The following is a 13,921-nucleotide window of genomic DNA, read 5'->3' as shown; positions in this document are numbered from 1 at the left end:
CCTGGCAGTCCATGGTACATTCAATACTCTTCTCCAGCACCACAGCTCAAAGGCATCAATTCTCCTTCTGTCCTCCCTAGTCATTGTCCAGCTCTGTGATGCATAACAAGTGATTGCAAAGACCATGGCCTGTATGAGGCGGACCTTAGTCTCCAGAGAGACACCGTTGCTCTTGAGTACTTTAGAGAGGTCCCTAACAGCAGACTTGCCCATCGCAATACTTTTTTTTTTTTTATTTCCTGGCTGCTGGTGCATGATTAGCTTAAAATAACTCATTTCCCTCCTCACTGGACATTCCATCATATGTTCTTTTTTTTCTCCCCCTGCCCTTTAAGATCCCTGCAGTAAAAGATTAACTTATCTACTCTAGTGTCAACTCTGGAAACCATGGCCGTCTCCTTTTCTTGGTTTCAGTGTGGCTTGGGTTATGGAAGGTGTCAGTGAAACAAGGAGGGCCATCTAGTCTATGGAAGAGATGAAATGGCCAATACTGGATATCCCAAAGAAAGTAGTTCATCAGCAAGTCTTAGACATGAGAGAGGAAAACAAAGTAGGACTCCCTTTCTTTATGTTTCCAGATTATGAAACCAAGAGGTGCAATGCGACAAGCAAAAGAACAGTGCTGGAAGCTGGAAATAACACAATGGATATTGACTGTAACCATTATTTCAAAGAAACCACAGAAGGTAATGTTAAAGATGAGTTTTAAAATGGGCTCTCTTAACCTCTAAATTCTAGATAAAATGTCTCATTTGTAGGTGGCTAGGCCCAGGGATGAAAGAGTGTCATATTGTTTAAATATACATGTTACAAGTGGGGACTTTAAGAAACAGAAATGTGTTTTCTCACAGATTAAGAATCTCTAAGTCCAAATTCAAGGTATAGGATCTGTTGTTGGTGGTGTTGTTGTTATGTACCGTCAAGTCACTTGCAATTCATAGCGACCCTATGTACAGCAGCCCTAAACCCTGCCCTATTCTGGTCCAATCGCACTGCCTCTGACACATCCATCCCAATTACCCCAGTCACTGAATCAATCCACCTCATAGAGGGTCTTCCCTCTTGTGCCATCCCTCCACCCTCAAAAGCATGATGTCTCTCTCCAAGGACCTCTCCCTCCTTACAACATGTCCAAAGTATGTCAGACAAAGCCCCAGAATCCTTGCCTCCACGGAGCGGCCTGGTTTAACCCTCTCCAGGATGAATCTGTTTGTTTTCTTGGCAGTCCATGGTACATTCAATACTTTTCTCCAGCACCACAGCTCAAAGGCATCAGTTCTCCTTCTATCCTCCCTAGTCATTATCCAACACTCTGATGCACAACAAGTGACAAGTGATAGCAAAGACCACGGCCTGTATCAGACACACCTTAGTCTCCAGAGTGACACCATTGCTCTCGAGTACTTGAGAGATGTCCCTAATAGCAGACTTACCCATTGCAATATGCTTTTTTATTTCTTGGCTACTGGTGCCAAGAGTGTTGACCGTGGAGTCAAGCAGACTAATGTTGTTAACAATCTCAATCTCTTCACCATCCATCCTGATGCTGCCAATTGTTCCAGTGGTGAGAATCTTTGTCTTCTTGACATTGAGCCTCAATCCATATTGAAAGCTGTAGTCCTTGGCCCTCTGCAGCAAGCACTTCAGGTCCTCCTCAGTTTCAGCAAGCAGTGTTGTGTCATCTGCATAACGCAGATTGTTAATAGATCTTCCACCAATCCTGACACCACACTTCTCCTCCTAGAGCCCAGCCTCTTGGATAATCTGTTCTGCATACAAGTTGAAAAGGTATGGAGATAGAACATATTCCTGGCATACACCTTTCCCAATTTTGAACCATGCATTGTTTCCTTGCTCTGTTCTGATGATTGCCTCTTGGTCCAAGTATAGGTTTCGCATGAGCACGATTAAATGTTCTGGGATTCCCATTCTTCTCAGAGTCAGCCACAGTTTGTTATGGTCCACACAGTCAAATGCCTTTGCATAATCAATGAAACACAGATAGACATTCTTCTGGTAGTCCCTGCTTTCAGCTAAGATCCATCTAACATCAGCTACAATATCTCTAGTACCACGACCCCTTCTAAACCCAGCCTGGACTTCTGGCAGTTCTCTGCTGATGTGCTGTTCCAGTCGTTTTTGGATAATCTTCGGTAGAATCTTGCTTGCATGTGAAATCAATGAGATTGTTCTATAGTTTCCACACTCAGTTGGGTCACCCTTCTTTGGAATGGGAACAAATATACATGGTATAAGAGCTAGGGTGATGTTTTCTCTCTCTGTTAGCTTTGAGAGGATTCTTATCTCTGTCAAGGTTCTGTCTCTTGGTGCCTTCAGTGTGTAATAGCTCTCTTCCATTATCTCTGCTTCCTCCTTTGCTTAATTTCTTTTCTATTTGAAAAGATATTGACTTAAGCCAAACCCCACAGGATAATATGTCAACATAATGAAGAACACCTGTTCCTAGATGAGAATAAAACCACAGACATGCTGTTGTTGTTTGAAAGTGCCTCTATGTCCACTGAGATTCATAGTGACCTTATGAAGAACAGATCTGAGCCTTCTTCCTACCTGTGCCATCATCACCGTCTCCAACTCCTTGAACTCATGCTACAGTCACCATGTCAGTCTATCTTGTTTGTGGGTCTTCCTATCTTACACTAACCTACAACCTTTTCAGGCATGATGTTCTTCTCCAAGCAGTGGCTATTTCTAATAATACCCCTAAAACATGTGAGATCTATGCCTAAAAATATGGGAGATAAGGATATTCACCAATCTTGCCTCTAAGGAACACTCTGGTTTCCCTTTTCCAGGACAGACCTACTTTTCTCTTTATTAAGACAAACTATGAAGAAGGATGGGCCATCTACCTCTACAACAACAGTCCTTCCTAAACCCTATCTATATACCACAGGATTAGAGGTTAGGATTTATAATACATGTTTTTGGACAACATAATCCAATTTCTAATGATAACCCAAATTTTTTGCAGTGAAATTAAAAGCTAATAATGAGACATCATGGTTGAAGTACTCTTATAAGAAGTGTGTGCTTTGGGACACATCGAAATTCAAACAGGGACCTCTTGACAATCTCCCTTTAAAGAAATTAGTTGATTCATTTCCCATATCCTTGAGATGCTTTAAAATGGCAACTACCCAACTCAATATGACACAGTGTTAGATGCTTTTATGAACACCTTTTCTTTGGAAAAGCAGTTTTGTCATGGAAATAAGAAGTGTGTTTTTAGAAGCCTAAATAAAATTTTAACTGATTCTCTACCAAATTAGAGGCTTTTCCAGACTCTTGGATTTTTGTGGTTTTTTTGTTTGTTTGTTTTGAGGTTTTTTTTTTGCATAATAGGAGCTAATATCTTAAGATTCCAAGGCTATTACTAAGGATATTATAAAGAAATTTTTGTCCAAACGTCACTGTCTTTTAATCTATATACTTATGGGCATCCAATTCCTAAACAACATGCCTCCAGAAACTGTAAGAATTTTAATAAAAGTCAATAGTTATAGAAAGGCTTCAAGCCTTGAGTGTTTTAGAAATCTTTGTGGTATAATATACATAACAAAACATATATGGACTCAATAAATTCTACGTGCACAGCTCAGTGACATTATTACCACCCAAAGCTGTGCTATGCACCCTTTCTCATTATCCTTTTCTAGAGGATTCTACGACCATATGCAGATGCTCAGGACCTTGCAGTAACATTCCCCCTATTCATGTCCCTCCACCCCTGGTCATCACTAACCGTAAAGTGTAGTCATACAATATTTCTCTTTTTCTCATTTGCCCTATGGTGATCAGAAGGAGTAGGACTTCATTTCTCTTCATGGATGAAATCCTTCAGGAATATTATTATCACTTTTTCCTCTTTCCCACAAGTTGACCCTTCTTGTCTCTACAGACCCAGATGGGAAAATATTCTTTGGTGTTCAGACTATACAATCTCTTTTGACAGGACTTGGACATTCTGTTGTGGTGTGAAAGCAGAATTGTTGTTGTTAAGTGTCATTGAGTCGTTGACTACTCATAGTGACCATATGCAGGAAAGACCTGAACACTTGTATAACTTTTATCCTTTCTCCACGTTCATAGGGTTCCTGAAGGCAAACTATTTTGGAAGTGGATGCCACTCCTGCTTCCAAGCTTGTTTTAATCGGGGAGCTCCACCAAACACTGTCCGTAACATAAATGAGTAACCATGACTATGTTCCAACAAAATATCATTTAAAAAACAGGTAGCTGGCCCTCAAGCAAACTCCCTTCTATCCCTCTTTGCCTTATTTAAGTCTTTGTACCGTACTTACCACATTGTAATGTTACATTGTCTTCCGTTTCTAATATATCTTCCATTTCTACTGTCTTACCTTTTGTCCATTTCTACCAGTGCAATGTCATTTCTTTGGTGGCAGAAACCTTATTTTGCTCACTGTTTTATTTGCCATTCCAAGAAAATTATCTTGCATACACTAGGTGTTTAACAAATATTTGATACAATGAGTGAACATAAGATATTTCAAAAAGAAAGACCTGGTTACTTTGAGAGAGTGTAATGAGTACTTCCAGAAAATTCCTAGCTATTAACTAAACTTTGCCTTCAACTGTGAGCGTGAGGATGATAGTGGACAGGAAAAGACTTAAAAAGAACATATAAATAATAACAATGGGAGGGCGATACATAAATAATGCTCGTTTATGAAGCACTGTCTTATTCTATAGGATGCATACACATGTATGAATAAATTCTATTTGCATGAAAAAAGAGGAAGAGAAGTAGATATGTTAGGGAGGAGAGAGAGAATGGAAAAGGGGGAGGGGTGAAGGTGAGAGAAAGAGAAAGTATCCTAGTGGCAAAAGACAGAAGATCAAGGTCAACTTTAAGGAGCAAGAGATGAAGAAAAGAAAATCAAGATCTTAAAGAAAAATAGAGAGATTCTCAAGAAGATAGTGATGAATGAGAAACAATGGAGGTCTTAGAGACAGGGATGCAGTTAAGGAAATCTGAGTTGTAAAAGGATGGTGGATCAGCATTCAAAGGCACAGTGGAATGGAATAACCTTCATGCTTTTCCAGGCAACTGGAGTCTCAGAGTGAACTTGAAATGGAAGGTGAGAACATGTCTTTTCTTTGTCCCATTTGAGGTCCACTTGCCTCTCTGAGGGCTAAATGCTTGCCTCCTGATCCTGACTTAATGTTTAAGGACTCAAAGATATTTTCCCAGCACATTTCTTTGCCTGTTTTGCACAGGTGTCTCTTATATATTAAATAATCATAAAATGTGTTTTAATACAAAACCTCTTTGCTCAAAACTATACATCCTGGAGAGCATTATGCTGAGTGAACAAACTCAGTTCCACAAGGATGACTATGGGATAAAACCGTTATTGTAGAGTGAGTATAAGGATCCCAGAGGGGTGGGAGAGGTAGGAAGCGGAGGGATGAGGCTTTGCAGGGGCAGTGGGAACTAATCATGAGGCTGTACAATTTGATGGGTGGAGGGTGAGAGAATTTGGAAGAATTTGTTCTTGAAAACAATGTATTTGAATTTTGTAAATAAATTAGTAGAAAGGAGGGTAAGGGGAGTAAAAGTTAATAAATCAACAAATTGGGTGAAGGAAAAGGCAATAATACACAATAAAGGGTCATGGTTGTTGTTGTTGTGTGCTTTTGAGTCATTTGGGACTCATAGTGACCCTGTGTACAACTCTGCTCTATTGTGAGCCAATTTCATTGTCTCTAACACACCTACCCCCATTACCCGAGTGACTGAGTCAATCTATCTTGTCTAGGATCTTCTTCTCTTAGACAAAAGAGAAAAGTTGACCAGACATTGTAATGAATTCGTTTAATGAAATTAATCAATGCTAACTAATGTTATAAAATGCAATGCCTATGAATGTATGAAAAAACAATATGATTTGTAAGTCTTCAAATGAAAAAGAAATATTTTTTTAAAAAAACTATGTGTGGTATATTATATGTGACATTTAATGCATTTCCGATGTCCATTTTAATCATGTAGAAGGTTTCCTTATGACTCTTGCCATCATACTAGGGTGAACTCTCCAAACTATGGAAACTCAATGAAATTATTTCTGTTCTCTAGTTGTAGGTCAGAGTGCTGTTGCATTTATCAATTACCGAACTCTTGGAAATTTTCTCAACGGATCCTTCTTTCATGACAGGAAAAGATTACAGGAAGTTAAAATAAACTCTCACATTGTGAGTGGCACTTTTGGTTCAAAGAAAACTGTTTATTTGACCACACCTGTGTTCCTATCCTTTAAACACACTCAGGTAAGCAAAACCAAAGACTATCAAATAAGGAAGTAAGCACAACAAAAACTATACCAGTTGCCATTGAATCAACTCTGAGTCAGTGACCTCACACGTGTCAAAGTAGAACTGACTTTGTTTTAGCAAGTAGATCATCGATCTGTTACTTCAAGGTACCATGGGTGTACTTGGTCCTCTCACCTGTCAGATGCTCAGCACATTAACTGTTCATACCTCCACACTCTTTACCCCAGGAGCCTTTGAAAGAATGGAGAGTGTTAGCAGAGTTCTGGTAGGAAACTGATGAATCAATCCTGATGATTCGGACTCAGGAGAACTGACAAAGGCAGATGAGTCTTCCATCCTATGACTTCCCAAAGACTGCTACAATGGGGAGTCATGATCATATTTTAACCTATAGGGACAACTCTGAAATTAGAATTGTTAACACCAGGGAGGACAGAAGAATGAAAGAGAGCTTGTTCGGATGAGAATAGAAAAGTTAGTTGACATTGAATTCGCTTCTATTCATGATCTTTGGTTTGTGTGAATTCAATGTTGTGAGCACCGTGTCTGTGCATCTTTTTGAGGCTTTTTTTTCCATCTTTGCTGGACATTCATTTAAGCAAACATCAGGTCTCCTCCTCCTTTTTTTTTTTTTTGTAAATAGTTTTTCTTTATTTCACATCCATTGTAAGTGATTCAAAGTCCTACACAATATTTTGTGACTCATTGACTAATGAAAATGCTCACAGAGACTCTCTCTCACACACACACAGAGTGAGAGAGAGAGACCCAAACATTGCCAATATTGTGAAGATTACTCAAGATTCTGCAATGTTTTTCTGTTACTACGGGGTCACTTCTATGGCTAACAACAGTTTTCAGAAATGTATTGCTGTTGATTGCCTTCAAGTCGAGCATGACTCCTAGTGACTCTATGAACAAAAGGCCTGAAGAGCCACTACAAATATTGACATTTATCTAAGTTCATCGTGTTTCCAGAGGCATGTTATTTAAGAAGTGGATGCCATTTCTGCTTCCAAAGAAATATATTTCCAGAGTCTACCTTAGCCTGGAAGCCCCCCTGAAATTTATCCACCATGGATGACCCTGCTGGTATATGAAATGCAGATGGCACTGAGCACAACATTACCCCAAGACACTATTTTAAGAAAAAACGAATTTGTGTGAAAAGAAAACCTGAAATCTGTCTTCTCTTCCCCAGTAACTTCTTACCAAAGTCTTTTTTATAACATTTTGGAAACCAAAGCAGCCACCAAGGAGCCTATTGAAGCCTTTCATGAAGGTCAATCTCCAGGTCACTGAGATGAGTGCAGAAAATTAATAGACTCCACAGAACAGTTTATGGTGTGAAACTCTTCCCCACATGTACTCAAGACAGTAGAATTTGTTTAATCCAATCTCCACTGCATCGTGTCTTTGATTAATCTATAAAATTCAAATAATAAACCGTAAAGAGAAGAACTTCTATTGTATTCTTTTTCCAGCCTGCTGGTGCGAGAGCAAAACATTTCTGTGTCTACTGGGATGGATCGAAGGCAGGGGGCAGCTGGTCGACGGAGGGCTGCTCTTACGTGGAAAGCGATGATTCTTACACCAAATGCCAATGTTTCCATCTCTCCAGCTTTGCTGTCCTCATGGCTCACACACCCCAGGTACATAGAATTACAAATGCAGCAACATCTAGCCGCAACACAGTATGTATTTACGCATTATATATAAGTGAGATCATACAGTACTTGTCTGTCTGTAACTGATGTTTCAAGATTCATCAATGGTATGATACACACCGCATCAGGACTTCATCGCATTTTAAGGATGAGAAATAAATTCCACTGAAGGTGAATTGAAAATACTGCAATGGTGCATTGATGGAGAATAGCCATACATCCAAGCTGTATTTAGTAAAGGACCAAGAAAAAAGGATTATCTTCGCAGATGTCAGATATCGTAGCTAAAAGCAGAAAACTCAGAAGATGTTTACCTGTGTTTTCACAGCGTTGGGTTGTGGGAATAATAAAAATTTAGTAAATAGCATTGCAGAAAGATTGTGAGGATGGCAAAAACCTGGGGAACTTTTCTTCTTTTGTGCTTAAACTTACAATGGATTGTAATGAACTCAGAAGACATAGTCACAATAATATTCTGTTTTAGGGTTGAACCAATTAGGTTTATCCATTCACCTGTTGATGGACATTTAGATTACCTCCACCTGTTGCCAATTGTCATTAGTTCTACCTTGAACATTGGTGTCCAAGTTAGAATGAAAGATAATTTTAACATATTCTCAACAAAACTCCTTGTCATTGAGTTAGAATAGTATCAGAGCTGAATGTCCAATGGGTTTTCAAGGGGTTGTCAATCACATGGGAGGAGACTTCTCATCTTTTCTAAGGAGGCACTGGTACATTTGAACTGCAGAGAGATGTAGGGCTATGCCTATGCCAAATAAAATACACAATGACATTTATTTTACCCATTGCTTTTTAGATTATGTGTTACTGTATTGGAAAATGTATAACATGATATTTATATTACATAGTTCTGGACTAGTAGTTTCATTTTCTAATAACCTCATCTGGTTCTTAAGTCTTCTTGAGTAGATTTTGACTCATAATGACAGATGAGAACTGTCCCAAAGGGTTTTTCTAAACGGATGTGATGGTTACAGGAAGAGATCTCTACACCTTTCACTCTCAAAGTCACTTGTTTACAACCACTAACCATTATGCTTGTATTTGGCCTGCTATTTAAAAAAGCATTTGGTCACCAGAATGGGGCTAGAATCCAGGTGTTGAGTATTTTGAAACAGCCTGACTCTACAGAGGTCTGATCTCTGCTTCTGGTAAGAGTTTGGGTGCAATGTTTACTGGCCATTGGCTGTGAGTTCATTGTATCCGGCCTCCTATTTAAAAATGCATTTGGGCCCTCAGGCCTGATTTTAATTGTTTTTGGTCAAATATTCTTCTAAGTGGTATAGTACTAGTCTGTCAATTTGCTGTAGAGAGGTAACTCGTGGTTGCAGTGATACTGAACTCTGGGACAATGTCATATGCAATAATGGTTACCCATGGTGTAGTGTTTGGTGGAGCTCGCTGATTAAAACAAGCTTGGAAACAGGTGCCTCTGGAAATTCTATGAACTTGGAGAAATGATGGAAATTATGCAAGTGTTCAGTCTTTCCTTCATAGGGTCACTATGGGTCATCTATTATTCAACAGCACTTAACAACAACAACAACAATTGTGATAGTAACCAAATATTTAACCAGTGAGTCCCCTTATGTTCTTCAGATAGAATAAGCAATTTTCTGAAAGGTTTAAGTAACTTGCTTGAGGGGTGTTTGAGCTAGGAAGACCATCTTTCTCACCAATAGGGACACAACTGCTGAACTGAGAACTATAAGATTCCTTCCTTCACGGCTCACAGGCAGACCTAATGCTGACTATTATCACCCACGTGGGGCTGAGCCTCTCCCTGCTGTGCCTCCTCCTGGCGGCCCTCACCTTCCTGCTGTGCCGGCCCATCCAGAACACCAGCACCTCGCTGCACCTGCAGCTCTCCATCTGCCTCTTCCTGGCCCACCTGCTCTTCCTCACGGGGATTGACAAAACTGAGATCAAGGTAGGAAGTTTGAATTGCTTTCTTGTCTTAAGCAAATACCTCCATCTTCCTCTGAGTAAACATGAGGATAGAGAGGTGATGTCAAGGATTGAGCTAGAGAAGTAACAAAGGGCTTAGGGTAGAAGAGACGGTGACTTCAACTTTAAATTTGTTAAACTGAATGTTCTTATCAGACAAGTGAGTGGAGATAGTCAATAGACCATTGGAAAGAAGACCCTAGAGACGAGGAAAGACCCAAGTGTGTTAATAATCCAACTGTCCTCACAAAAATTTGTGTTAAAATCCTAAACCCTTTGTCTATTGTTTTTGGTTTTGGGTTTTTGTTTGTTTGTTTGCTTGTTTGTTTGCCCTTTGTCTATTGTTGAAATCCCATTTGGGAGTTTGTTATATTAATTAGAACATATAAAGGTAGTTGTTGTTAGTTGTCAACAAGTTTTCCAATGCATGATGTCACATTTCCAGAGTAGAATTAAACTTAATATAATTTTACATTTCTGAGTGATACAAAGAGCAATTTAAACACAGAGACAAACAAGCCCAAATATAGGAAGGTAGATGTCATGTGAAGATGGCCAAGGAGCTGAGTGAGTAATTAAACATTTAGTGTCTGATCCAACCTCTCCGCTCTCCTCCCCCTCCAGGTGCTGTGCTCCATCATCGCAGGTGCCCTGCACTACCTCTACCTGGCCTCCTTCACCTGGATGCTCCTGGAAGGGCTACACCTGTTCCTCACCGTCAGGAACCTCAAGGTGGCCAACTACACCAGTGCAGCGAGATTCAAGAAGAGGTTCATGTTCCCTTTTGGCTACGGGATCCCAGCGATCATTGTGGCTGTGTCTGCAAGCACTGGATACAAAAATTATGGAACAAGCAGCCAGTAAGCTTGATGCGTGCATTTGTGGGTGGGAGTGGTGCCCATAGCAATAATCCAAAACTAGACCCATTGCCATCAAGTCGCTGTGACTCATAGTGAAAAACCAGTGCTGTGAGTAGAGTTACACCACAGGGTTTCAGTTATGATTTCTACAGAAAGGAGCCCTGGTGGTGTACCTGTTATGCATCTGGTTACTAACTCAATTGTTGGTGGATCAAACTCAACCAATGGTTGACAGATTGACCTCATGATCTGCTTCTGAAAATATTACAACCTGAAAGTATTATAAACATTCACTGTTGTTTTCATCACAATCTAGAAACACTGTGATTTGATTCTGTTCCTGTATATCATTGGCAGCTGGAATTAACTCCATAGCAAACAACAAGAACAACATTTCTAAAACAGGTCTTCAGGACTTTCTTCCACAGCTAAGCTGCTGTTAGGTGTTGTTCACAACTCTGAATACAATAAAACAACACCCTGCCTGGTCCTGCAGCACACTAACCCTCTATGGTACACTTTTATGTGAAGTAGCCATATAAATTCTTCCCACAGGGGCACTTCCTTTGTTATTGCTGACTCTCCACTTTTTCAAACACAACAAAGTGGATTCAGATAGACCTTTTATGCCTTTAAAACAGTGTACTGACATCTAGTTGATTCCAACTCATAGTGATCTTTCCTTTGGTTTCTGAGGCTGTAAATGTTTTGTTTTGTTTTGTTTTGTTTTTACTTGGTTTTATTATATTTATGCCCACTTTTAGGGGGAGGGCACTCAAGATCCTTCCTGTGCTACAGGAGTTTGCTGTGAGAGGCTGTAAATATTAACAGAAGGAAACTTGAACTGTTGTAGACGGGTAACATTGTTGTTGTTATGTGGCATTGAGTCACCTGCAACTCATAGCAACCCTATGTACAATAGCTCTGAACCCTGCCCTGTCCTGACTCTGACATACCTAGCCCCATTGCCCCAGCTTCTATATTAATCCATTTTATCAGGGGTCTTCCTCTCTTGGGCTGTCCCTCCACCCTTCCAAGCATGATGCCCTTCTCCAAGGACCGGGCCACATGCCCAAAGTGAAATGTGAAATATTTCTTTTCCTAGCAATCCATAGCCTGTTCAAAACTCTTCTCCAGAACTACAGCTCAAAGAAATTGATTCTTCTTCCGTCATCCTTAGTCATTGTCCAGCTCTCTGATGCATAGCAAGCAATTGCAAAGGCCATGGTTTAGATCAGGTGCACTTTAGTTTCCAAACTGACATCATTGATTCTAAGTATTCTGGAGAGGTCCTTAACAGCAGATTTTTAGTAACTTAATAAATGCATATTCTAATGGATAAGTAAGACAAATCTGTGTTCCACATTGGGTTACATGTTCTATATGATTCTGAAATAGTTGAAAAGGCAGAGGTTAACTTCCAAAATGTAAAGAATGATAGTAGTAATAATTACAGGAGACTTGATGAAATGGGGTATTGGACAAAAGTAATAAATATGTTATAGACTGCCAAATTAAGAAACAAATCTGTTTTGAAGGAAGTCCAACTAGACTATTTCTTAGAGACAAAGATGGTGAAACTCCGTTCCACTTTTTTGGATCATAGTTTGAGGATGGACCAGTCTTTGGAGAGTGAATTCTGCGGGAAAAGATAGACGGTCTGTGAAAGAGAGGACGATCTTTAACAGGATGGATTGACACAGAGAGTACCACAGTGGCCTTGAGCATGACACAGTTAATGAAGATGATGCCGGATAGGCTGTTCATATGGTTGCTGTGCATTGTATTGTACTTGACTCGATGGCCCATACCAACAGCAACAACAACAATGGTGATAAAGTGTAAGAAGTTATAATACCTAATTATAACTAGTGCTTGGCACTATTTTCACACTTTTCTTTTTATTAGTTTGCATATGCATATGTACTGTTTTTAGGTGATTTCGAGTCGAGGACTACTTATAGTGTGACCCTTTGAAGAACAGATATGATCCCTATCCTATCCTATCCTATCCTATCCTATCCTATCCTATCCTTTCCTATCCTGTGCCATCCTCACACTTTCTGACAAACTGGAGCCCATTACAGCAGTCACCGTGTCATTCTACCTGGATGAGGGTCTTCTCCTTCACTGACCCTCCATCCTTCATCATGACCATCTCCAACTAATAGCCCCTCCTAGCAACAGACTCAAAGTATGTGAGCACTCTAGCTGCACCCTCTCCAAGACATATTTGTTTGTTCTTTTGGCAGTCCATGGGATATTCAGTGCTCTTCTCCAACATCACAGCTCAAAGGCATCAATTCTATTTCTGTCATCTTTATTCATTGTCTGGCTCTTAGATGCATAGCAAGTGATTGGAAAGACCAAGGTTAAATCAGTTGCGCCTGAGTCCTCAGTGTGAAATCATTATTCCTCAATAATTTAGAGAGGTCCCTAAGTGCAGATTTTCCCAGTGCAATGTGTATCCTTATTTTCTGACTGCTGGTACCAAGGATGTTAATTGTGTATCCAAGTTAGATAAGGTGTTGACAGTTTCAATCTCTTCTCCATTCATCATGATGTTGCCTATTGTTCCAATGGTAAGAATCTTTGTTTTCTTGACACTGAGATGCAATCCACACCACATTCTTTGATTTTTAGAACATACATATGAAGCAATTGAAAAACCATGACTTTTGTCAGGCTCCCCTTAGTTTGCAAAGTCACAACATTTCTTTTGAATTGTGATATTGGTGAACATTACTGATTGTACTGTAACTACCACAAGAATAAGAAAATCAGCCTTGATAGAAGTGTAGCAAAATGCTAATAACAAGTGAGTGTGTTAAAACTTCATGTCACATACTTGGACATGATAGCTGGTAAGACCAGTCCCTGGAGAATTACACCATACTTGGTGAAATAGAGGGTCGACAAAACAAAGGAAGATACTCAGTAAGATGGACTGGCACCGTGGTGGCAACAATGGGCTAAGCAAAGCAATGCCTGTTCGAATGGACAAGACTGAGTGCAACAATGAATGAATGGAAATCCAAAATCTCTGTACATGTTCATTAAAATTAATAAAATAAAAAAACAAACAAAAAATTGGGAGACAAA

At 39.7% G+C, this 13,921-nt stretch overlaps 1 protein-coding gene across 1 annotated transcript in view; it reads left to right on the top strand.

The window, feature by feature from the left end:
* The window catches only part of LOC102876124 (EGF-like module-containing mucin-like hormone receptor-like 4-like), a 37,437-nt gene that overhangs the window by 10,277 nt on the left and 13,239 nt on the right, over positions 1-13,921 (top strand). The window contains exons 3-7 of the mRNA XM_006896410.1: positions 579-686; positions 6,131-6,315; positions 7,806-7,973; positions 9,748-9,942; positions 10,584-10,819. Coding sequence (XP_006896472.1) covers positions 579-686; positions 6,131-6,315; positions 7,806-7,973; positions 9,748-9,942; positions 10,584-10,819 — 892 coding nt within the window. The remainder of the gene's footprint in view (positions 1-578; positions 687-6,130; positions 6,316-7,805; positions 7,974-9,747; positions 9,943-10,583; positions 10,820-13,921) is intronic.

This window comes from Elephantulus edwardii, unplaced genomic scaffold, assembly GCF_000299155.1.
Source record: "Elephantulus edwardii isolate Elephantulus edwardi_28Jun2011 unplaced genomic scaffold, EleEdw1.0 scaffold00185, whole genome shotgun sequence".
Lineage (NCBI taxonomy): Eukaryota > Metazoa > Chordata > Mammalia > Macroscelidea > Macroscelididae > Elephantulus > Elephantulus edwardii.
This window is presented reverse-complemented; position numbering and strand designations above follow the sequence as displayed.